Source organism: Ambystoma mexicanum, chromosome 5p (genome assembly GCF_040938575.1).
Source record: "Ambystoma mexicanum isolate Mex_15411 chromosome 5p, UKY_AmexF1_1, whole genome shotgun sequence".
Taxonomy (NCBI): Eukaryota; Metazoa; Chordata; class Amphibia; order Caudata; family Ambystomatidae; genus Ambystoma; species Ambystoma mexicanum.
In genome coordinates, this window is record NC_090930.1 from 1,156,811,997 (window position 1) to 1,156,837,468 (window position 25,472).

Genomic DNA, 25,472 nt, shown 5'->3' on the forward strand with positions numbered 1-25,472 from the left:
CAAACTAAGGAATCCTCATGTCTAGGCAAGTATTCCCCTTACGCAAGACCAGTGTGACCTGTCACTGCCTCATTCACAAAGTGGGTAATATGTGGAAACGACTTAGCCACTGCCAAAATCCCAGGGGAGAGTAAAAGAAAATGCCCTGGCAAGCTTGTTAAACTGTAAAAGAAAATGCCCCAGGCGAAACCTCTTACCCACCAAACAGTGCAGTAAATCATCTATTTCTCTGTTCGAAACATAACTCATAAGGGAAAGAGCATTAAACAAGTTAAGATATACTTCAGCCTATGGTTTGCACCACGCATCACTACCACCCAGGGGCAGTCTCCAGGCATTCATGTGGCTCTGCAAGAAAGAGACAGGGTTGGTTAGTGAGGCTAGAGGGATAGCATAGGTCCAGAACAAGGAGAAACTGATGTCTGTGTGTGTTGGGTTGCAGATGGGTTGTTTGCTTTGTGAGAACCCTGAAGGTGTCTCCCTAGCTAGGCCCCGGGGATCTGTCATCCAGGTGCCCAGGAAACAGTCATCGCTATTGGAGCCAGTTCCTGGGGGTGGACCAGTAAGGGGGGATCCCTTAGATGGGGTGTCATTCGGGAGTGGGAGTGGGACACCGATGGGCGAGACATGGTATCCCCCTTATTTCAACACCTTTTCCCCATCCTAGCACGTAGGATATTCCTAAACACTGCCTCCCCCCCTTTTTCCACACAAACTCTTTCACACTAGACAAAAGACAATGGACTAACACCAGAGCCATTTACCTGACAAGTCCAAATGGGTGTGTGTTTGTGTGTAGTTTGGCTAGCCCATGGGCATGTATAGTACAAGGGATGTGTGTAGGAGGGGGGCAGGAGTGGGGGGTTAGTACATTGGGTACTCACAAAGTTTTTCTCGGTTGCTAATCTTCACAATTCTATCTAAATGTGATGCATGGCTAATCTTCACAAGTTTATGTAAATGTGAGGCAAGAATAATCTTTACAAATCTATCTAAATGTAACGCATGGCTAATCTTCCCAATTCTATTGTAATGTGATACATGGCTAATCTTTACAAATCTATCTAAATGTAACGCACGGCTAATCTTCACAATTCTATCGTAATGTGATGCATGGCTAATCTTCACACATCTATCTAAATGTGATGATTGGCTAATCTTCACAATTCTATCGTAATGTGATGCATGGCTAATCTTTACAAATCTATCTAAATGTGATGATTGGCTAATCTTCACACATCTATCTAAATGTGATGCATGGCTAATCTTCACAAGTTTATGTAAATGTGAGGCAAGAATAATCTTTACAAATCTATCTAAATGTAACGCATGGCTAATCTTCCCAATTCTATTGTAATGTGATACATGGCTAATCTTTACAAATCTATCTAAATGTAACGCACGGCTAATCTTCACAATTCTATCGTAATGTGATGCATGGCTAATCTTCACACATCTATCTAAATGTGATGATTGGCTAATCTTCACAATTCTATCGTAATGTGATGCATGGCTAATCTTCACAATTCTATCTAAATGTGATGCATGGCTAATCTTTACAAGTTTATGTAAATGTGAGGCAAGAATATTCTTTTCAAATGTATCTAAATGTAACGCATGGCTAATCTTCCCAATTCTATCGTAATGTGATGCATGGCTAATCTTCGCACATCTATCTAAATGTGATGCATGGCTGATCTTTGCACATCTACCTAAATGTGACGCATGGCTGTTCTTGACAATTCAATCTAAATAGGACGCATGTCCATTCTTCACAAATCTATCTAAATGTGACACATGTGGCTATTCTTCACAAATCTAATGTGGCCCATGGCTAATCTTCACAAATCTATCTAAATGTGATGCATGGCTGTTCTTGACAATTCTATCTAAATGAGACACATGGCTATTTTCACAAATCAAATGTGATACATGACTTATCTTCATAAATCTATCTAAATGTCATGCATGGCTATTCTTCACAATTCTTTCTAAATGTGAGGCATGGCTAATCTTCACAATCTATCTAAATGTGACGCATGGGTAATCTTCGCACATCTTTCTAAATGTGATGCATGGCTAATCTTCACAAATCTATGTAACAGAATCACTTATAGGTGTTAGCCAAAGGAATTTATACCGTTTTAAGTAGAATGATTTGCCCAAGACTGCATAGATTGGTTAAGTGTGAAAGGTAGGTTTTCTGGGTGCACACTTTGTAGTGTTGCAGCGTTAAGGCCACACATGCTCCCATTGCTTCTTTAGGTATGCACCAGTATGCAATCCTTGCCAAGAGATAAACTAAGTACTGTGATACAAGTACCTGATTGCATGCTGTTCATTTAACTGTCAGTGGGTGGAGGTGTAACTTTAATTCACTCTGTGAATTTAACAGAGGATGAGGTGATGCTTGGCTCGGCTACAGTTGGGCTCACCTTTCACAATGACACTCGAGCCAAGCCAGAGCCATGCATTTGGCTCTAACTAGAGTTGAGCCGGCTCTGGCTCCACCACCTTTAGCTACCGGCCTGGATTTTTTGCCTACAATAAGCTCACTGACATAACTTTGACTCTATGACATTCTCATGGTAAAGCAACTCTATCTGAAGCAAATAAAAATATAACAGCATGTTCTCCCCAAAGAACGTCTTTGAATATGGGTTGAATTAGTCATTTAACAGCCCTATTTCTGGATTCACATAGATAAGAAAAGCCTTAGAATGAACTGGCAGTTCCATAGCAGAACATGTGAAATAATCCAATACGTAAAATGCTCACTACATGTATAGAGGAGCATTTCACTGGCACAAATCATGCAGATTCCAATCAGAAAAATGTGGGGTCGATAGAAAGACCTGAGGCGCCGTTGTCAAATATATAAATGTGCAACATCACTAAAACAGTTCCTGATACAGTGTGCCACAACCAAACTGGGAAAAGGTTTAATTGAAAATCAGTATAAATGAAACATGCTTGAAATGTTGTGTCTAGCGATTTACCATTTAATGAATATCATTGTTCATGTGCTAGTTAATAAAAAACACTTGCAGATCTGCTAGAACATAGTATGCCACCAGTATTAGCTGCAAATGTGTTGACGTGTTCCAGGTTAATAAATATGGCAAAATGTAGTTAAACAAGCCAGCCTGTCAGTGTTAACATTGCTATGCCAATTACAACATTAAGAAGCCAGTTTCAAACTGCACCAGTTGGTGCAATTGTATCATTGTCATTCCAGTTTCAACAGCATTATGCATGACAGTGTTGCTGCAGTAAACCCTTTATCAGGCAGGCTTGCAGACATCCTGCAAGTTGTGATGCCAGTTCCAGGGGAGCCATGCCAGTGTTTCCCTGGGAAAACATGCTAACATTGCCAATATCCTAATTAGTGGGGAAAACTGAGCATTGCATTGTTTACAACAGGGATCACAATTTTCTGTGGAAAATGCGACATATCTGCATTGCCACCAGCAAATTGTGATGGCAATCCTGACATACAATTCACCATCAGTATCATGCTGAGTTAAAAAAAAAAACACATCCACCTTTAGTGTGAGAGTAGAATAAGCCAACTCAGCAAAAAAAAACAAAAAAAAGCCACATACACACAGAACCACCTAGCAGACATCACCGGAAGTTACACTCCATATTAGAGCAACACTTCAATTCACCATGGCCATGCAAATTAGCTGACAATCTTGCTTTTTGCACCAGAGTAAATTGTCATTGTCCTAAAGGGCAATATTATTATATACCTAGCTTTATCAAGCCAAGACTGACAGCTCTCAAAGGTTGAAACAATCATTCAAATATGTATTTCACCTGTATTGGGGACCTCAGTGTGGTGTGGATTGGAGCAGTGGGGCATTCCTGCCTCGATACCCGAATCACAAGAATGTCAATTTATGCCACACTGACGATTCACAATAAGGGGCGAAACATATTTTCTGAACATGGTTCACAATTTTCTGGGGCGATATACCAGCAATCTACACTGCCCATTGGTTACTCTCTCATCGCTACAATGATTGTCTGGCCCCATTTAAGCACACTTTGAATATTGTATCCTTATTTACCAACAGAGCAATGAACAATCACAAGTGATTGCTCTGTGATTTGCAGCATGTCACACATATTGCCTCCATTATTGCCCCTTCTTTTGCTCCATTCCACTTTCATTGCCATTCAAACGGTCCCATGTCACATCACCCTGCTCCTGATTACCCACATGGCACTCGAATTGCCCCAACATTAGCCCTATTTTCTCATAATTTGTCACGTCACACTCAATGCCCCTAAAGCCACCCCATGTGACATTTCACTTCTTCCTGATTTGCCACACGTCACTCATTGCCCCCTGAACTGCTTCATTGCCCCGTGCTAGTGGTCTTGCCATTAGACCTGCGCATGTCACATCCCATTGGATCCTGATTTGCCACACGTCACTCATTGCCCCCTGAACTGCTTCATTGCCCCGTGCTAGTGGTCTTGCCATTAGACCTGCGCATGTCACATCCCATTGGATCCTGATTTGCCACACGTCACTCATTGCCCCCTGAACTGCTTCATTGCCCCGTGCTAGTGGTCTTGCCATTAGACCTGCGCATGTCACATCCCATTGGATCCTGATTTGCCACACGTCACTCATTGCCCCCTGAACTGCTTCATTGCCCCGTGCTAGTGGTCTTGCCATTAGACCTGCGCATGTCACATCCCATTGGATCCTGATTTGCCACACGTCACTCATTGCCCCCTGAACTGCTTCATTGCCCTGTGCTAGTGGTCTTGCCATTAGACCTGCGCATGTCACATCCCATTGGATCCTGATTTGCCACACGTCACTCATTGCCCCCTGAACTGCTTCATTGCCCCGTGCTAGTGGTCTTGCCATTAGACCTGCGCATGTCACATCCCATTGGATCCTGATTTGCCATATGCCATTCTTCTTACTCACAATGTCCCAATTGCCCTCTGATCAACCCCATGCCACCCTCATTATCAATATCCCATTTCCATTGCCCCCTGATTTGCACCAGGTAACCCACAATGCCTCTACATATGCCCCATGTCACGTCCCACTGCCCCCTGGTTTGCCGCATATCACTCTGACTTTCAGAGAACTAAACCATGACTTGCCCAATGGCGCTGAAATTGCCTCCAGAATGTCATGACCCACTCCCCCTGGTTTGACCCATATCCAGAAATGTCCCCAGAACTGTCTCGTGTTATTTTAATTGCCAGACGAAGTGTGCCATTGCCCTATGAATTGCCCCTGGTCTAGACTTTGCCACGTTTCCCTGATTCCTTCCTTCCTGAGATCCCCACTCAACTAGCTTGAGAGTTGCCCAGTTCAGCAGCTCTTAGGCTGGTTTAGGGAAGTACTTTGCCTTCCCTTTTATGTCCCTCCATAATGATTGACTGGGAAATGCCCCCATGACTATTAGTGAAGGGCTGCTATTATGAAATCCGAAACAGTTGAACATTTTTCATAAAGAACCATCTTTTATTTTTGTATCTGTGTTTTTCTTTTCCTCAATCCGCTGATTAACATGCGTGCTTTGAAACCCTGTAGAACACAGGGGCCCAGAAAGGTCCTGTGTAGCGCGTTAATGTATGCACCCCTAGAAATGTATGATATATAACTTGGTGAGTTGGAAAGACTTACCAACACACACGACGGCTACCAAGTACACTGCGAGTGCTGGCGGAGGGCAAGATGGAAAGAAAGGTTCGATGAGGTAGTTGGAGAAGGTGAGCGCCAGGATTGCCTCACTAGCCGGGCAAATAATTAGCAGACTAGACCAGAGGTTTAAAAAAGCCAGAAATCCCCCAAATGACTCCTTTATATAGATGTAGCTTGATCCAGATTTGGTGAATGTTGTTCCAAGTTCTGCATAGCAAAGGGATCCAATGACTGAAAATATCCCTCCAAGAGCCCAAATTATGAGTGAGAGTCCATAGGAGCCGCTGTACAGGAGAACTCCTTTCGGAGACACAAAAATCCCAGCACCTATAGTAGTTCCCACAATTAAACACACGCCATGAAACAGTGAAATCTCCTTTTTCAGGTGCACCAACTCTCTGGAACCAGTGTTATTCTTTTCTTTCATTATTAACTTTTTAGCTTTTGCAAGGTTTTCTGCAGGAAGTACTGTAGGTGAGGCAACTGGTCATTCAGTTTTCTTATCGCGTCGCAAGCCTGATGTACGATTAAATGACAGCAAGAACATCCGGAACCTGAAAGAAAACAGTACACAAGTGTCATAAAAAGTGATTACACTCTCTGAACATTGCAATTTCTTTGTACATGCCACATACTGAATTAGGACTACACATCCATTGTTTACTAGCTAGATAATATCTACTCTCCTCCGCTCTTCAAGCTTGACACCGGGTGACAGCTAATTGATGCTCTACTTTCATGGTCGTTCAGTCTTTCAACAGCATTACACCTCTTGTTGACCAGCACCCATGCACGTACAATCCTCATCCGCACAATGGATTTATTTATTCGTATACAAAACATGTATTGACAGTTTGTGGCCAAACTAAAGGAGGTTTCATGTTGTGTCCTCTTGCCTGGTTGCACTTAGTGATGTCATGGTGAGAATGTTCCCTGAGTGCCAGGAGAGTTGATGTGTTGTGGTTTGAGTGTAGGAGTTCCACCCCAGGCAGTTGGAAGCATGTAGCCTGAGTAGTGGGAGCCAGTGGGCTCAGCTCCAGCTCAGAGCCAGTGGGGTAACACCATGCAGGCTACATGGAAGGAAGTGTTCACAAATAATATGTCAGGACGCGGTAGTCAGGTCTCCCTTTCCCACATTTTCAGCACAGGACAAGGTAGAAGTCTGGAGCTCAGATCTACTAAAAATGTGTAATCATATCAGGACCATCGGTACATAAGTTTCCTCGTTTCCGAGGACCTGATAGGTTCACTGTATCAAAATAAAAGTTCAACAAAAGGAATTTTCTGGTTGAACTTTGGGTGATGCTTCCTCACCCTGGGATCCCCCTCTTCCGGGCTCAGACCCCTGTCAAATTTCAGCCTCCCTCTATCGGGTTTATTATGGCTTGGTGGTGATTTTCCCTTCTCACTCTTTAGCCTCCCTCAGCCGGGTTCACAATGGGTTCTCAACATGATCTCATCTGTGACATTCACAAATCATAATGTCATTTTAAACAGTTCACTGTGGACATCCCTTGGCAGGGTTCACTCTTGTCAACACACTGTATATCGGGACTTTAGACTTCGCCTCTTGTTTATCGGCATCCCTTCTTCGGGTTCACTCTTGCCATCTTTGTCAATCGCACATTTTCTCAATCAGTTCCTAAGATGTGGGATTTACGTCCCTTAGCTTCACAATCATCTGTCAGTCAAAGACTTTCAACTCTACAGAGGATTTAACTGGACCACTGTATGACCACTTTGACACCTTTGTCGCCTTTCCCAAGGCCTTCTGGTAACGGTAGTTTCAACACTCGGGTAATCCCCCAGAGTTTCCTGAGTGAGCACCCACGTGGTGCCTGACTCCTCTATTGCTGGTTTTCTGTTACGCTCACCTGGTATCCACAGGGATGCCACTCAGCCCTGGTTGGATGATATGCACCTGGAACCCTCTCCCCAATCCCGAGTGGTGCCTCAGATGGAAGTCGAAACTGAAATACAGGACGGCTGGGTTCAAGACTGGTCGTCTCAGATAGAGTCTCTTCCCACCTCCCTTGGATTTGAACCTCCCTAGGCCCTATCCTCACCTTGTTTCGGTGTAGGGCGTGGTCTCCGTCCTGCTCTCTTTGGCAGGGGTGCTTAGCCTACTGTGGGCGTGGGCGACCGAGTTACTTCACTGGTGCGAGCCCGTTCAAGTGTCTTTAAAGGTAGGTCCTGCTGCTTTGCAGTCTTTGTATAAAATACTGTTCTTGCCTTCCTTTCTATTGTGGTTAATGTCTTTTTCTCCCTAGGTGGACAGGAGATTTGGCGCTTCTTCGTGCTGGCTGGATTGAGCACCTGCCGGTAATGGATGGCACGAGATGCGCGCTGCTGTCCGGTAGGCAATGCGCAATGCACGGCGCTGCTTCGCTTGTATATGCTAACCTGTGTCTTCCTTTTGCTTTCACAGGTCGCAATGTTCTTCTCCAGCGGGCGTGGTGTTCCGGAACGATGCCAGCCAAAAGGCGACTAGCCAGGTAAGATTCTCGTAATGTCCGATGTCTATGCGAAGCCGTTGTATGCATTCGCTAATGTTGTCCTTCTCTCTCCCTTTGCAGGTTGCTTCGTTCCGGAAAGCGTGCGGTGCCCAGAAGATGTAGTTCGCTGGGTAGACAGCCCGCAAATAAGCTGAATCAGGAGTTAACGCCGGGCTGATGACAGGATGGAGATCACAGGTAAGATTCCAAAAATGATGTTCTTTTTCCCCTCTGCAGGTTCGCTGCTTCAAGGATTGCCGGTATCACTGGACACGGTGAGCGTTACGCTGCCAGCTGCAGAATAACGCGAAGCGTGTTCTGTTGCTTGGGTGTGGTTTAAATAGCCTCCCTGTAAAGTAGTCCAGGTAAAGTAGTCCCAGGTCACCACACCCAAAACACTATACCGCATAGCTCAGTTCTTGGGAACTGGGCTATACGAGTGCCTACATGTTGACTGCAAGCCCAAAGAAAAGTAGTCCCCATTTATAGATGTTCTCCCTGCTGAATATGAGACTGGCGCCAAAGGCGCCAGGACTGACTTCAAGAGAGTCTAGGAAGAGGGTATGAGGCCTCTGAGGCCCTAATGGAACCCCGAATCCTGGCCTTACCTGGCAGGTGAATTTGCCAGTGGGGGTCTAGGATAAGGGTTGTGACATTTTCCCCCTTCTAGTATCAACAGTTATTTGTATTCTTTCACAATTCAATTAGCCGTTTGATATTTTCATTCAACACAGTTCGGTTTCTTATCGGCTCTCCCCTCGGCTCACTGGCTGCGATGAACCGTTTGGCTTTTCTTCTTTCTGAAGTAAAGGTTGGTACCACGGAGACAAGTGTCAGTATCTCTCCCCAGGTTGGTTATCCATGGAGGAGGGCCCTGTGTACCATTGCCATCTGCTGCAACACACGCTGGCTATTTGTGGTCTTATGATTACTTCTGCGGAGGTATCCTGGACCTTGGTCGGAAAGGGTAAGATTGCTTCTCTCCTTGTCACCCTTTCAGTTTGCGACATCTTTCTCCTCCTCTTGAAGTGCCATGCGGAGTGAGCTATCTCATTGGGCGGTCTACCTTGCTTCTAGTGTGCTCTCGTGATCCACCTTTTATCCCTGTGGGGAAAGGAAAGGGCCGTCAGGTGTGTGTGATTCTGGTTAATTGCATGACTCTGCCTAACCATTGTGTCGGAACATGTCAGGTAAACAGCTCCAGGGTTACTCTGTTGTCTTCCACTGGGTAAGAAAGTTTTTTTATCAAAAAGGGGAGTTTTGTGAAGCAAACAGGAATGACCAGGATTGTTATCATGAAATAAACAAGGGGGATTATAAAAACAGTAGTGTTTTATCTAAGTTGGTTGGGAGTGTGGAAAATAATAATCAGAGGGATGGGAAGGAGAGTGACTGGGAGTATTTGGTTAGGACATAGGAAAACAGGGATTCTGGGAGAGGTAGTTTCCGAGTGTAATAGGATTTGGGTTCCTAGTCGATGGGTAGGGGTGAGTGGATTTTATCAAGGGAGCTTCTTTTGGTGGAAGGGAGGTAGAAGTGGAAATAATCACAAAAAAACTCAGGGACTTCATCCCCTCACCTTCTTCCTCGATATAATACTGCGTCTCCCTTTAGCCATTCCCCTTAGCATAATCCTGGGTTCCCCCACCCAGGTGACCCTCCCTCGCTCATCTACCCCTAGGGCTGGGATCTGAGAGGGCAAGTTTGTCTCTGGCCACCTGAATAAGGGTTTCCCAGGATCTACGTAGGAGAATACCCTCAGGTTTCTCACACTTTGGATGGATATGCACTTGATTGCTGTTTCGGCCAGCTCCTGCTGCGAGGCCCGCTCATTGGAAAGGGTGTTGCCCACCATCACAAAGGATAAAAGGAGTGGAATAGCCATTTTGTCTCATACCCTATCACCTGGCAGGCTCAGACTGTCTGAACAGAATGCATATAACCCTTCCTCAGCTAAGATGGGCTCACAGTGCTGGCACATGTATGATATCAAATTGGTGTGGCTCTAATAAGTATGAGAGACACAAGGCACAATACCCTCACTAAGATATGGCTTATAATTAAAGTTTACAGCTGCCACCAAGTAGTCACTCTTATAGTTATGTAGTTTGTAAACATATGTGCATATCTTATATGCATCCCTTTGATTTATTTCATCTGATGTTTTTGACAAAAATTGAGACTTTCTCTGCTTCTGGTTAACTGTGACTTGTGAAACTATTTCCAAACCTTTCGATAGCTTGTGGTTGCTTTCCCATAACCCAGAGAGCTTACATATTGTCTGAATAGCACGAGCACTGATTCATATAGGTGATATGTATTCCTTTTAGAATAAACATTGACTGTGGAGCATTCCAACCCCATTGAGTCAAACTTGGTGCCCATGTCCCTGGTTGAACCTTATCTCTCCCGGACAACTTGTTAGAGTCCCATCCCATAACTGTTTTAGAAAGTTATTCACATGTATTTATGCATTACCATTTTTTCTGCACAGCAAGTATAAAGATATAAATTGAGTAATGTATTGTGTGGATGTTCACTTAGTGAATGTTATATAGCATTAACTGTACTTTAACCCACCCTGCACCCATCCCGAGTGTGCTGCCTTGCGGCGCTTACACATTGATCACTGGGAGAGTCATGAGTACTTGAGGGCAACTATGTTGCTTAGTTGTGGGTAGATTAATATCAGACTCTTAACACGGGATCAGAGAGGGGGACTGGCTGGTCAAAGCGACAAGTGAATTCTATGGCTAGTAGCCCTAGTGTACTTGAGAGTAACCTTTGGACATATCACTCTTTTTGATCACCCAAAACAGATATTTTATTGATGCATTTCTCCACTCTTAACCCCGTATTATTTCCAAAAAATGACCAAACAGCCATGGGAGATGCTACAATGTCACCACTAAGTGTCTCCTTGTCATTCAACACTTGTCAAGACGTCAGCATCGCAATGCCCTATCCACGTTGGCCAATGGTGCACCGTTCCCAGGCACATAAGTGATCGCCCATACATCATAATCAGAGCAGTGGTGGACAGAAGGTTAGAACAGTCCCCGAGAGGGAATAAGCAGCCAAATGGGATGGGTACGATTCAGATTCCTGATTACCTACTTTTATTTTTATTTAAATTCAGCCATTTAACAAAGACACCAGTTAAATGCGATTACATGATTTTATGTGGGTTGAACGAGGGAACTGAATAGACTACAAATCTTAAGGCAACCTTCTGAGAAATGATGTTAGATAAACAGGCTGAAGCAGTTAATGGACTAAACCATCAATGCTCCATTACCTAATGTTTATATGGGAAACAGCTGAAATCAATATTTCATAATAGCCAATTGAATCTGTGTACACAAAATTCTTATTTTCCACACATGATTCTCTAGCAGATGTTTACTTTATGGCTCAATCAAATCCTGCAATTTAAACAGTCTCCAAAAATGTGTGGTGGCATGACCGGGTGATCAATAGACAACTCAAGATATGTCAAGTTCAGTATAACAGGATTTACTAAAGAACACACATTTTTTAAGAGTTGGGAAGGGCTGGCAGAGGGGACACAGGACATCCAAGGAAATCAAAGAAGTTGAACTCATCCAGCTTGTGATTCAATCCATCCCTCATTTCCTTTACGTTGCTTCACTCACAACATTTCTTTCAGGTTTTAGGTGAAAGATGCCTCTGTTGTTTTCCGTCACGGATGTTGGTCTCACAGTTGGTCCCTTCCACCTGTTGGAACTCGTGGGTCTCGGGCTGACTCATTAGGCCCTGTTGCAGAGGACAAGAGGGCCAGGCCCCTTCAAGGGGAGGACATGTGACTAGGGAAGGGCCGCGGGAGCGTGCAGCAAGGGGCGGGATGAGGGAAGGGATTTTACTTCCTATGGTGAAAGCACCTGACCTGTGAGAGAGGGAACAGAGAATACAGTAATGCCTGTTAATCCGTCCCAGGCCTGCATATTCCAATGGGGCGCAGCAAACCCATTCCAGTCAGCAGGACAGTTCCAATATGGTGGAGTTTATCTAAAAAAACATGTGTAGTCTCTAGTTAACTTTCGTCTAGGTCCACTCTGGTGGATGAAGTGAGACATAGGGGAGAGTGTTACTCATGTTTTTTCTAGTGGATAGTGTGGGCTGATGTGGTACAAATAGATAATGGATAAGAAGTTTTACACCATACGGATAGCGTTTCTAGAGGAAAACATAGGAAATTATAGTATTCTCTGTATCTCCCTATGTTTCCTTATAGACTACACGTTTTTTAGATAAACTCCACCATAGTCAGTACTTAGACTACGACCAGCAGAAGAAATCAGACTACAGTGACTTTCGCAAGGGAAGGCCATTTATTTTAGACTAAAGACCACCATAAATATCTCAATATAGGTGGTTGCTTCTATCGAGCAACAGGTGACCACCTATGTGACATCCTACGTTCGGCGGGCCTTACCCTCAATGGGGCCAAATGTGACATAAACAAGCCCGGTTTAAGATTCTTTGGGCATATCTTCTCAGACCAGGGAATAACAGCGGACCCTGGAAAGATAAGTGCAATCGTTGATCTGGCCCCACCGACAGAAGTTGCTGAACTCCAATCGTTCCTGGGCATGGAAAGATACTGCGCACACTACCTCCCAAATTATGCCACAATAACGAGCCCCCTCAGACTGCTACTGAAAAAGGACACCCCCTTCAGATGAAACTCGGCATGCGAAGACGCCTTCCAGGCCATCAAATCAGAACTCACCAACAACCGCAGACTAGCATACTTCAACCTGCAGTGGGACACAGAAATCACGGTAGACACCAGCCCTGTAGGACTGGGAGCAATCCTGGCCCAAACGAGGACAAACGAAAGGACAAGGTTGGCACATTGTCTCAAGCAAAGCCCTTTCGTCCACCAAGCTGGCATATTCCCAGGCGGAGAGGGAAAGCCTGGTGCCGTGTGGGCGTGCATCCTCATAACAGACCACCAGGCGCTCACCTCCATATTTGGGAACCCGAAAACAAGAATGCCCCACGCATTGAAAGATGGGGCATCAGGCTACAAGAATATGACTTCTGCATAATCCATAAACCGGGAGGGGATGCAAACTCAGATGACTACTTTTCAAGGCACCCGGAGGGGCACAGGAAAGATGCACTGTAGAAGGAGGCAGAACACTACATTCAGTATCTGTCGGAGAATACACTTCCACCGAAGCTCACCGTTGCATTATTCGCCGACAAAAGCAAAGCAGATCACACCATCAAGGCGGCGGTGCAGCTCACTAACAGAAACAGACGGGGGAACTACCGGAAGGAACTGTTTGAGAACGTGGAGGTGGACAAGAAGCAAAAAGAAAGAATGGCCAAAATACAGGGGAGCTAGCCACTATAGATCAAGGTATTCTACGGAAGGGGAATCGACTGGTAGTCCCCAAGTGCCTAAGGAAGACGATGGTGAACTTAGCACATGAAGGCCATCGAGGACTGGCAAATACGAAAATGATACTAGGCAACCAATTATGGTTTCTATATATGGATGGGGTAGTTGAGGACATATTAGCACACTGCCAGGCCTGCCAGAGAGCAAAAATATGGAAAACAGTGTCTCACTGAACATGATCCTTCCTCTGTGACTATTATCCATACATTGAATATGGGTGCTGAGGTTGGAGGCAGGAATGGGCTTGTTCAGCATGGGTCTCATGAACGGTCAAACAGCAAATCAGAAGGTGGGAGGGCAGGAGGGGTCCAGGAAACGGATCAGGCAACAATGGATGGAAACAAATTAAGAAAATAAGCTATCGACAAAGTACACAAAAAAGGAAAGCAGTCCTTCCTCTGTGGCTGCAGCCTGTGAATGAGCCCTAAATTCAATGTGGGTGCTCAGGTTGGCGTCAGTAAGTGGCTTGTTTAGACCTGGTCATGTGATCTGGCGAACAGCCATTCACAGGGTCACAGGATGTTCTCAAATGTGAAGCGGGCTTGGAGTAGACAAGCACGCTTTTACATAACAAACCCAGGGAGATCTATCCACCTTTTTAAATGTCTCCACCTCCACATGATTATTGACACTGAACCTTGGCATAAAGTGGCGATGTTTAACCCAAGCTTGTTTTTCAATAACTGTGACCCATGTTTCTGCTGTAACTATGGGCCTCATTACGAGGCCAGCGGCAACCAGCCGGTTTTTCCGGCTCGGTTACCGCCGGACTCGTATTACCATTCCGCCTCCATGACTCCCGGAATTACCAGGGCATTACGACCCTGGTGTCCCGGGAATTCCGGAGGCGGAATTCGGTAAATCCCCATTCCCATTGAGTCACATAGGACTCAATGGGAATGGGGAAGTGGAAACACCGGCACCATCTTGTGATGGTGCCGGTGTTTCCACGTCCGCCTGCAGGCGGGCGGTGTTAAACCCGGCAGGTAAGACCTGGCGGGAATGCCACCTCCCGCCTGCAGGACTCGGGATCGGGCGGTCCGGAAATAACAATGGCGGCGGGTTTACCGGCACTGTTATTTCCGGACCGCCCAACTCGTAATGATGCCCTATGATTGCTAACATCCAATGTGGTACTCCTAAAATCCTATGCAGAAAATGGTCTAGCAGATCCACTTGGCTTTGTCACTCCTTTGCACTAGTGTTTGGCACCTTAAATTGCTACTGCCACAGACTTCTCAGGTAAACCCTTTTTTGGAACGCCCTGACAGAATGAACCCAAAACAATCGTTAAAAGTGGGGTCCACTACTTCTGTCTGCCCATTGTGGCGTGACCGCATGCCATCTGCGAAGGTGTACTTTCCCGTGTTTTTTGTATTTGTTACACAAAGTGAAGGTGTGTTCGGCATCGGGTAATATTATCCACATAAATAATGTTGCCATACATATAGTCACCGGGAAACAGCATAGGCGACATTATTTATGGGGATAATGTATGGGGTAAATGGGAGTGGGGGTGACCCCCGCAGGTTCCATCGGATAATATCGCCACCAAAAAATGGTGCCATTCATGTATGGTCACATTTTTGCTGGGATATTATCACACGGAACCGTTTGTTCTGCAGGAAAGTGTGCTCTGCTAAACAACTAAATTATTTTATTGCAAAATGTCATCAAATTTAAAATGATTTTAACATTTTAATTTTCAATTCAAATCAGCGAATGACACTTCTTGAGAAACCCCATTTTCTACGGAAGGTTTGCTGTATACAAACAAACACTCAAAAGCATTTGAGAGAAATGATTCTACTTTAATTTCTATAATACATAAAAGTTATCATTTGATGTTTTTATGCTTACAAACATCGCAATTAAAAACATACAAACAAGTATTAATATTCCACAAACAGTATTACATAATCCCTAGTTTTTATATTACAGCTAAGTGCACTAAAAAGCTCAAAAAGGAACAAAACAATGTGAACACAAATCAAACAAAAACACAAAAATATATGACATATCTAATTAATCGCGTGTCACATAACTCATAGATAAAAAGTTGATATGTAGCATGTCAAATTAACCACATGTTGACTGGTGCACACAGAAACCCCTTAATTTCAGTCCATGTCTTTTTCGGCAATGTTAACTAGTTTCGACTGGACACCCCTTATTCGTTGGACCATGTCTTCCTCAGGACCATTACATATGACAAAAATCTATTGAAGGATGCGCAAGTGTTAATACTATGTATTGAAATGATCCACAGTGCTTTTTCTTTTTATCCTCTTTGCCGGTCATAAATTCCGGAAATCATGCATGCACCTAACGCCACTCAATGTCACCTATAAAACATTTATGAAAGGTACTGGAAATAAAATGAATTAAAACAGACTAGAACCTCCAGGGGCTGGAACCCATGGCGATTCAAGAATTAGTAAAAAAAAAAAAAGATGCAACTTTGTCCCATTCACCTACATCTGTATCAGATTCCTCCCAGTGTGCTGTTCGAGGGTACGGACTGCGCCCAACAGTCTGATCCGGACACACTGTTGGAGGGTCCAGAGCCCACTGTGCTGCTTTGCAGTGCCGTGTTGCTCTTCTGTCGCACCGCATCGAGTTTTTTTCTACGCTACTATTGTCTTCTTATGCTGCATCACCATTTCACTCTTCATAATCAGGTGGGATTCAAGGACCTGCTGTGATAGCTCAGGATGAATTGGTGTACATAGCAATGGAAATAAATTCTCCCTACTTCTGTTCGGGGACCAGGCTGATGATGGAAAGGACTGTTCCCTTGTACTGCAGCAGCACCGCAGATGCTTTGGTACGCCATCGCCATGGATTTTGTTTCAGGGGTGTAGTCATATCCTGCTCCCTCATGCTGGCCTTTACTTTGCATCTCTCTTTCTTAGACTTTTTCGCAGCTGGATGGACCTGCCAGGAAAGAAGTCAAAGAACCTGGCACCCAAGATCCAGAGACCTCTTGTTGCATCATACCCCACAGTAGGTCTTGGTGATTGAATTGGATGTAAGATATGCCTGAACCTCAGCAGGAGAACCATTCCAGCCCACTTCTGGTCCAGGTAGTAAAGCTTCTTAGCCATGTTGCACCAATGGTCAAGGCAGCACCTCCCATCCTGAGACCTGTTCCTGGTCAAATAAGTCATCACCTGCATTTATGTATATTGGAGGTGTCTACATGGATTCAGGTTCAGCCCTGTGGCCAGTTTTAGAGGATTGCAGGTTATTCTGACTTCCGTCATCATCTTGGTTCTGTGTTGCCCGCCTATCTGGAACCACCCCCCTCACTATGAACATCTATGTTAGGGAGGGGAGCGGTTTATCTCTGGTCGAGTACATCATTGCAAGCCTCTAAAACAGCAGTGTAGAGGGGGTCCCACCACACCATCACCCAGGGGGCCTCTTCAGCACACGAACTTAAGAAAAAAACCTTTTATTTCTAAAGTCAGATGCTGGGGCTGAGCTGATCAACCGTGGTAACAACGGTCCGAGCGGAGGGGCTCTTGCTCCACAACGCGTGGTGTCGGGAACCAGAAAGCTCTCCTTGTTTCCCAGTTACTATCTGCATAGAGCAGCTCAGGCTCAGAAGGCCTTGAATGGCACATCGAATCCAGAGGTGGTTGGGTCAGAAACAGATTAAAAAAAAGAAAAGCTGTTTGTGTGTATATGCATGTATGTGTACATGTGTGCATGCAAGGGGGTGGTATGTTTATGTATGCATGTGTACATGCAAGTGTGTGTCTGTGTACATTCGCTCATGAATGAGAGATCTCGATTCAGTGTGAATGGTGCATATGTTCGGGTGTGAGTGCACGTTGAATGAGAAGGCAGTGTGAATGGCTGCATGTGTTGAGAATGCAGTATGAATGTTTTGGGCGCATGCGTGGAGAATGCAGTGTGAATATTCTGGGTGACTGACTGGTGTTTGAATGGGTATGTGTGTAAGGCTGGGGCTCACGGAGCATTAGTGCATGGACGTTTTCTTGTAGTTGCATTGCATGGCTCACTGACATTTTTGGGCAGAGTCAACTTGATGGGTGTTATTACATGCAGAAAGGGGTTCGGGTGGTATATTTTGTGTACAATGGGGCAGGCATCTTCAGTCTGGACATTTTCTTAATGTGGCATGGCATTTTATTATTGTGTTATGGGTAAGGCCAAAATGAAGTATGTTCTACAACGAGGGAGTCTGCATGTTTGCAGCCAGCAAGGAAATTGCTTCTTATTGTGGCATTGCTTTTTTTACTGGTGTTAATGGGACATTTAAATGTGTGCTTTTACATGGTCGGCAGAGGCATTTGTGCAGTCAGCATGGGAATGTTTCTTCACTATGGCACTGCATTTTTTTCCTCGTTTAAGGGAAAAGTCAACATGATGAGTATTCTAACTTTGGGGGAGAGGGGAAATTGGTGCAGATAGCAAGGAGATTGTTTTCTTACTTAGGCATGGATTTTTATTTTCCGGGTGCTAAGGGCAAAATCAACCTGATAAGCATTCTTACATGGCGGGGGAGTTGGATGTGTGTAGCCAGCAGGGAGATGATGATGTCTTACTGTGGCATTGCATTTTTTTTACTGGCATTAAGGGAAAAGTCAACATAAAGAGCCTTACATGGTTGGGGGAAGCATTGCTGCAGCCAGCAATAACATGTTTCCTTCCTGTGAAATAAGATTTTCAAAGGTATTAAGGGCAAAGCCAACAGGAGTATGTTCCTCCATGGGGACACTGACATATATTGGCAGAGTCGGCATTGTTGTGAGGGAAAGGGCACCTGCCCCTTTAAGGGGAAAGTGAAACTAGAACAGGAAAGGGAGGGGCGGTAGGACGGGAGGTGGGCATTAGAGGGAAGCCAGTGTGTAGAAGAGAATAAAAGGGTAAAGACCTATCTGGTGTCCTGCGTCGTGATTGAGGGCCTTGTTAGGCCACAACAACCGGCAACGGAGCGGAGAAGGATCCCACGCCACCGCGGACGGTGAAGGAGGAGCGTGGAGGACCAGCATGGCCGGTGAGGAGGTCCGGCACACCAACGACCAGACCCAGTGAGCGGCTGATGTTTTTTTGAGGTATTATTACTGCACATACTATTACTGGCAGAGATGTGTCTGGTACATCGGGATGCCAGAGGCCAAGCACTGCCCCTTGTTCCTATGTTAGGTGAAAGATTTAATAAGATTTGATTAAATAACATTCTTACAACTTTCACCTAATTCAGTGTGAGGAGTAACCCTGCAGCAATGTGCATGGTCATCATGCACTTTACGCAAGCTTGTGTGGACCAGGCCGACCGGAGTGTGGCAAGGCCCATGCTTTGTTGAGGAGTTTAGGTCAGCCCCCTCAGCATGGCTCGCACGAGGGGCCCCACATTTTGTGTTACACCACTGCTATTAACCCTCCTCAATCTGAGGTCCTTTCATATAGCCCAGTGCCAGTTTCTTCGCCAATGCCGGGATTCATTGGTCACCCTCCTACAGACCTTGGACAGATGTGCCCTTATTTCAGGGCAACGTTGACAAACAGCTGTTCCCCACCATCTCAGGTTATTAAGGCTAGGTCCTAACAACCATTTGATATCTCTGCTAGCAATGTCAGAAGTTATCACAGTAATCACATAAGAATCGCAGATGTCTCATTGTCTGATTGTGGAGCCAATATCGGGTTCTCAATCTCATCCCACTGTCACTAGTTGTGAGACAAACCCCCAGAGTTGTCAGTTGGCAACTATCCATTCAGGCTTTGTAAAGCCTCAACCTTGATGAATTTCTTAAAATCAGGACTTAGGAGGTTGTGCAATTCGCCAAACAACAGACAAAGAGATAGAACATTTTAAAATCTGGTCTGTATTTACAATCAATGATAAGACATATAAAGAGCATAAAGATTTGCATAAATGAATATTAATTCAACACAAAACTGACGTGCAGGCTACTGACACCACAAGGCAAACACTACTACCAAAGAACCTCAGCAGAGCATTCCTTCACAGACACCAAACTTAACTTGCCTCTAGAAATTATCCCCCTGACTGCGTGGCTGAGGGGCACATGAATAGAAGAATAACAGGGCTTCTCTTCATCCTCCAGAAATGACCAGTATAGAGAAAGACTCCTTTGCCCCTTCAGGTGTGGGTGTACCCCAGGGCAGTCACTACTTCCCTGGCGAGCTTCCTTGGACATTCCCAACCCAGTGCGAAGCGTAGGGTATTGGCACAGGGCTTTCTCCTCCCCTACGTAGAATACCCTGAGCATGTCTGGTCAGCAAGAGGACCTCAATATAGAATGACCATGCAAAAGGGCAAGGAGGAAACAAGATAATTGTTTGTTCTCCTTTGACCTGCAATCATTTTGTCCTTGCACCAAATATAGTGGCTTTCATCGATAAGATGCACCTTGCGACATGAACCAAGTATATAGGTTTGCAGCCGCTTGCAGATGCATAGGACAGACTAATAGAGGGTGGTAACATGTTGGTCTAGCTGACTTATTTGACAGTCACAAATCAACAGGAGAGGCATCCAGACCGGCATAGGCTCAAATGCTCGAAGGCAGGAGCTCCACCCACCCGAGAACCTCTGACATCTGGCTTTGCATATCATGCACACCAGTCTCTCCAAAAACAAAGTGGGGAGGACTTTTTATTTCCTCCTACTAGAAGCACGCCTTGGTCCTAGCCACTCTCAGGCATCTGTTAAAGACTCCAATCAAGCAGTCCCACTAAGTCAGTGCCTTGTCTGGGATTGCTCAAGGGAAGCCCTTATTTATATATTTTTATGACACGTTATACTCTGGATGATAAACCCTTATATAACGACCCTCTCTTTGAATTCCCCTGACCTCACTGAGCCAAGAAGTAGGTTTGTTTTGCAATTTAAAAGATTTATTGAATAATTAAACAATAGGTATATATCACACTTTGATAATTAATTAATATCACACTTAGACATATGACAGTGAGTGATCAACAATGGAAGATGTTATACTAGCACACTGGTTTAATTACTTAGGAGTAGTATAGAGGATAAGGTAGCTGAGAATGCTTTATATGGTACAAGGAAATGCAAGGTGGAAAAGAAGCAACACAGGAATAAACTTGATATGATTTCAGCAAAACATAATATAATCACTTTTCCCCTTTTGGCAATTCACCCCCCCCCTCTATGCAATGTAAGGAGGTGGAAGTAACACACACAGTCTTCAGGAATACAATAACAGTACAATACAAATTCAGTTCCCCCCTAGCAAGCTTAGATCACAAGGATGATTTTAAACACAGGCAAAGTACTTTAAATGTGGTATGCAAAGAAGGAAAAAATAGGCTAAAAAAGGATTTTAATTCCCTCTAGAGGTTCAGGGTGAGTGAGAGATACTTTAAATCAGTTCAGGCCAGCCCTATCAGTGATTCAGGGATGGTTACCAGGTTGAAAACGGAATTCCGTAATGGAAGCGAAAGACAAATATTTTTACACGTGGCTGGAATGAAACAAAATGTCAAATCGCTGCAATTTAGTCGCGTGCGTCGAGCGCAATTACGGAGAAACCATAAGGAGAAGCAAGTCAGTTTAGAGGTTGTTGGAAAGCTTAGAATCCCAGCCTTATAATAAAAGTTAAATCACGCTTCTATCACAAACGGTCCAAGAGATACGGACGATTTTGTGAAGGTAGATTCTCAAAATAAAAGTAAAGCTCAGAATGACAGATGACAGTTTTGCAGCTTTGAATCAAAAAGAGGGACACGATTTCTATGATGCAGTTCTCAACAGGTTAAAATAGTTTGAATTAGATTATTTTAAACTAAGAGATTGGTTTTGCACAGTTCTGGCTGAGTACTCACACTATATTTTGGACAGGAATGTGACTTCGTCACAGATCGGATTAGGATTGGCTGGGGTTCTCTCGCCACTTGGTACTGGTTCTGCGCACAGCGATCTGGGTCAGCTCTCAGCACTGCACAGTTCTGGTCTCTCTGGATCTCTGGTCTCTCTGTCTCTCTGGATCTCTGGTCTCTGGAGATTGATGGATTTGAAGTCTTTAGTCTCCCGGCAAAGCGTCCCGCAAGAAAGTGAAAAGTGAATGTCCCTGCCTGGCTTCCAGTGGCTCTTTTTATGTCTTTTGAAAATGGGTGTGGATGCTAACTTTCTTTGCCCAAACGACTCACGATTTGATAGGTCAAGGATTTCTCTTTGACTTGATTTGAGAAGGGAACAATGAGTCAGAGTGATGAGGTAGGTTTATGGTCAGAGGATCCTCCCCTTGTCAAATTGCACACAAATCTACTTCTGATCCAAATACACATTTATCTATGTACCATTTTTCTAATATTATGTGTCCAGTTAACATATTTTCTGTAACACCAAACTATCCGATCCCTGTCTTTGTAAGATGTTCTGTCAACTTTTGACAGAATTCTGCCCTTTTCATCCAGATAACGACCTCTAAACTTTTCCAGATTTTACACAAATGTGCACAAGGGATATGGGTTTCAGATGATTAAGTGTCAGATTTTTAATATGCATACATTTGGAGTAACAACCTTATTTTCCGCTACTACTCCCCAGAACATACCACAGAGTCCTGACACCTCTTAAAATGTGCCCAGAAAAATCACAAGAATGATGATATTATTTATATAATTTTTACAAGTCTGCACTATAAATTATCCATCTTTTTAAAATCATGCTCTGGCCCCGAAGGGGTGTGCTTTTCCAAAACACATGGTGGAATTTCTGGTTTGTCCACTTCCTCCAACTCAAGTTGCTCACAGATGCAGTGCCCCTCCCCGTTTCCTTCCAAGAGGAAGCCATTTACGACCCCCCTAATTTAACATTTGCCTGGGCCAAGGAAGGCTAATTGTTTAGTTTCCTGCAGTCCCCAGGTGCCACTCCCCTAATTCAATCAGAGAGGTGTCATTTCCTTTTGGCAGGGGCAGCAGAATGCAGCCATGCCTGGGAACACAGCTGCTGATCAAGTTTCAAGTGTCAGGGGTAGTTGTCAGGCAGAATTCAATCTCTTAAGCCAGGCTTCAGCTAAATGTCACTTTGGTTCCCAGTTTTCTAAATTCAAACCAAACTTGCAATTTTTACACATGCAGCTAGAACACTGATTCTAAGTTCAAAACTATGACATTTAAACAATTGCAACCTATGCGACACTCAAAAGTAGGTCACTCATTTATTCTAAACATTTCTATTTTAGTGGCTTTAAGTCCAATTTCACTTCAGCTGCTGACATCCCTAGCTATTTTCATTACATACATTAGACAATGACTTCCTTCAAGTCATTTCAGAATATAGTTTTACATTGTATCCACCTCTTAGTAAGTCTTTCTTTGGCCTGGTTTGGTTCATTTGTTCAGTTTTACACAGGTGTCTGGTGGTTTTAAAACGCCGGCTTTCTGATAGTGTTGAGCACCAGTATTGCACCTATTTTTGACATTAATAACAACAGATTTTGAATAGCACCATATTCCTTAGCACTGATTTCGCTCATGGCGCTTCTGGCCCCTCACGCTCACACTGGTGGGTGGTAGGTCAGGTGACCGTTTTGGTGTGCGCACAAACTGCACGGTTCTCCAGGATTCTGGCGCAAATGTGGGCTTTTCCGCCCTCTTGGATTTCCTAAACCCACAGCACTAATGTTGTAGCCTAATAACTTGAACGTTGGTCAAGACACCCAACACATCCACCAGGCATTCAAAGTATACACAATTAGGACATCATAGAGGTAGAGCACCCACCACTCAGGTAATGGAAGAGCCCAGTGGCCAGGCTTGATATGGCATGAAGGACAACTAGCAATGCCAGACGGGCTGACTAACTGCGCCTGTTCCTAGGCCAAAGTTGGATGGAACGTTGAATGACTGCATTCTGTGGCTTTATAATGCACTATTTGCAACAAACGTTGCCAAAATGTCCCCGTTAGGCAGTATTCAAACACTCATAAAAATCATGAATTGCCATTTCCGTTTTGTGGGCCACTTTCTTATTGGTCACCAGGCCTAGTTTATGTCCCAGTTCAATCCGGCTGATAGCACAGAAAAAAACAAGGCAAGAGTTTTCCAGAACAGATCTGCTCTGACACTGAGAACTGTCAGTTGGGAGTGTGTAGTGATACAGGGTAGTGTTTAGGCCTTGATGGGCCGGAAACCTGACAGGTTTTCAAGATATGCTTCATTAATATTCATGAGGAAAAATGTGCACACATTTAGAATCATTATATGCAAATGTCTCTCATGAATATTAATGAGTGGTATCATGCAAATCCGACATGGATCCGGCCCTCGAGGCCTGGAGTTGGACAACCCCACTCGGTGCGTGTTGTGCTCATTGTCCTCCTTTGCTGCGTGCGTCTGGGTTGTTTCCTTATTACCTTTTCTCAAAGGATGTTTAACTTGCAATACCCTTGCGATTCAGGACGGCGGCGTATATACCTAAAATAACTTTGTCAACTTTCTTGGATAAGAATTTGACAGCTTGTTGCATTTAGAATTTTTTAAAATCTAAATAAAGAAGGCTAATGGTTAACCTGGAGAGTCCTTTTTGTGCGGTGAACCCCCCCGTGTGTGTTGCCCCTTTTAGGGGATGTGTCCCTCCCCCTTGTATCGCCGTTGCCCTGCAGGCACGTGCGAGAGGACAACTGAAGACTCCAGAAGAGGAACTCCTGGGTCCGTGTCTCATTCCATGTAGGCTTCAGGCCTACACGTGGAGGTACAGGCCTACAGGCCCTGATGTCGTGGGACCCTCGTGCCATCACGGTGGCAGAAGTCCGCATGGGCAGGGGTACGGCAGGCACGGCTCCCACACCCGATGGTGCTGGCGTTACCTAGCACCATGGGGCCTGCCGGATGACCAGGGCAGGCCCCAAACCCCACAGGCACTGGGCCTGTCATGTGCTGATGAGTATAGCACTGTAGGGGCCTGCCGGATGTCAATGGCAGGCCACCCACCACAGTCCTTACAAAGAAACGCACAGGTTCCCAAAGTTTCCCCATAAAGAGACATCAGGCAAGGCACATGTTCCACCAATGCCTTAGTGAAGCTGTTAAAACCCTTTTACTCAAGGGCAACATCTGAAAATCCTACAATTCGTTTTCACTTTATTGGTGTCATTCCCAGGAGATCCAGTCCTTGATCTGGCAAAGGTATTGGCATAAAATAATCCAAGTGTGAGCCATATTGATCAAATAACGACCACCTCAAATAAAACATTCTTTCCCCGGGTGTGACTCCAGGAATCCGCTGATTCCCTGCAGTGTGCTGGCCTTCAGGGCCGGATGTGACGCGACTCCATTGGGCCGCCAGCCATCTGGAGAATGCTTTACTTTGTGTTGTGTTCCTCTCTGTTGGGTCAAAAGGCAAATGCTGCGTCTACTTATTGAAAGTCGAAGGTCACGCTTGGTCGTGTGCCTCGTTAACTCGTCAAGCCCCACCTCCTTACTTGCAATGGGCCTCTATGATTGGAAGACCAAAAGACAACGACGGCAGCTCTCGTGACGACCAATCCTCAAAGGAGGTTTACTATGGTGAGAGTAAAAATGAGGAAAACATCCGGTGGGATGGCTTGTGTCTTTCCGCGTCTGTCTGATTCTAGGCCCCCCTTCAGTTGTTCCAGAATGATAAGGAGTGCATGTCTTGTCTTCAGTCACTATCAAGGAAGGACATGATCGACGTTCACGTTTTTAAAGGTGTCCAATGTTTTATCATCTCCTGAGAAACCTTCGAGGCACCGACACTGAACAGCCAAGATTGGTGCCTCAGGCTGGTACAGGGCTGGGCACGTTCACCCACCCACCAAATAGTCCAATCCATCTGGGGTTTCAGAACGAACTGCAAATAACAAACAAT

The 25,472-nt window shown here is 44.8% G+C and overlaps 1 protein-coding gene across 1 annotated transcript in view; it reads right to left on the minus strand.

Moving 5' to 3' along the window:
• The window catches only part of LOC138481477 (Y+L amino acid transporter 2-like), a 501,185-nt gene that overhangs the window by 469,306 nt on the left and 6,407 nt on the right, over positions 1-25,472 (minus strand). Inside the window, exon 2 of the mRNA XM_069613643.1 lies at positions 5,666-6,237. Coding sequence (XP_069469744.1) covers positions 5,666-6,110 — 445 coding nt within the window. The 5' untranslated portion in view covers positions 6,111-6,237. The remainder of the gene's footprint in view (positions 1-5,665; positions 6,238-25,472) is intronic.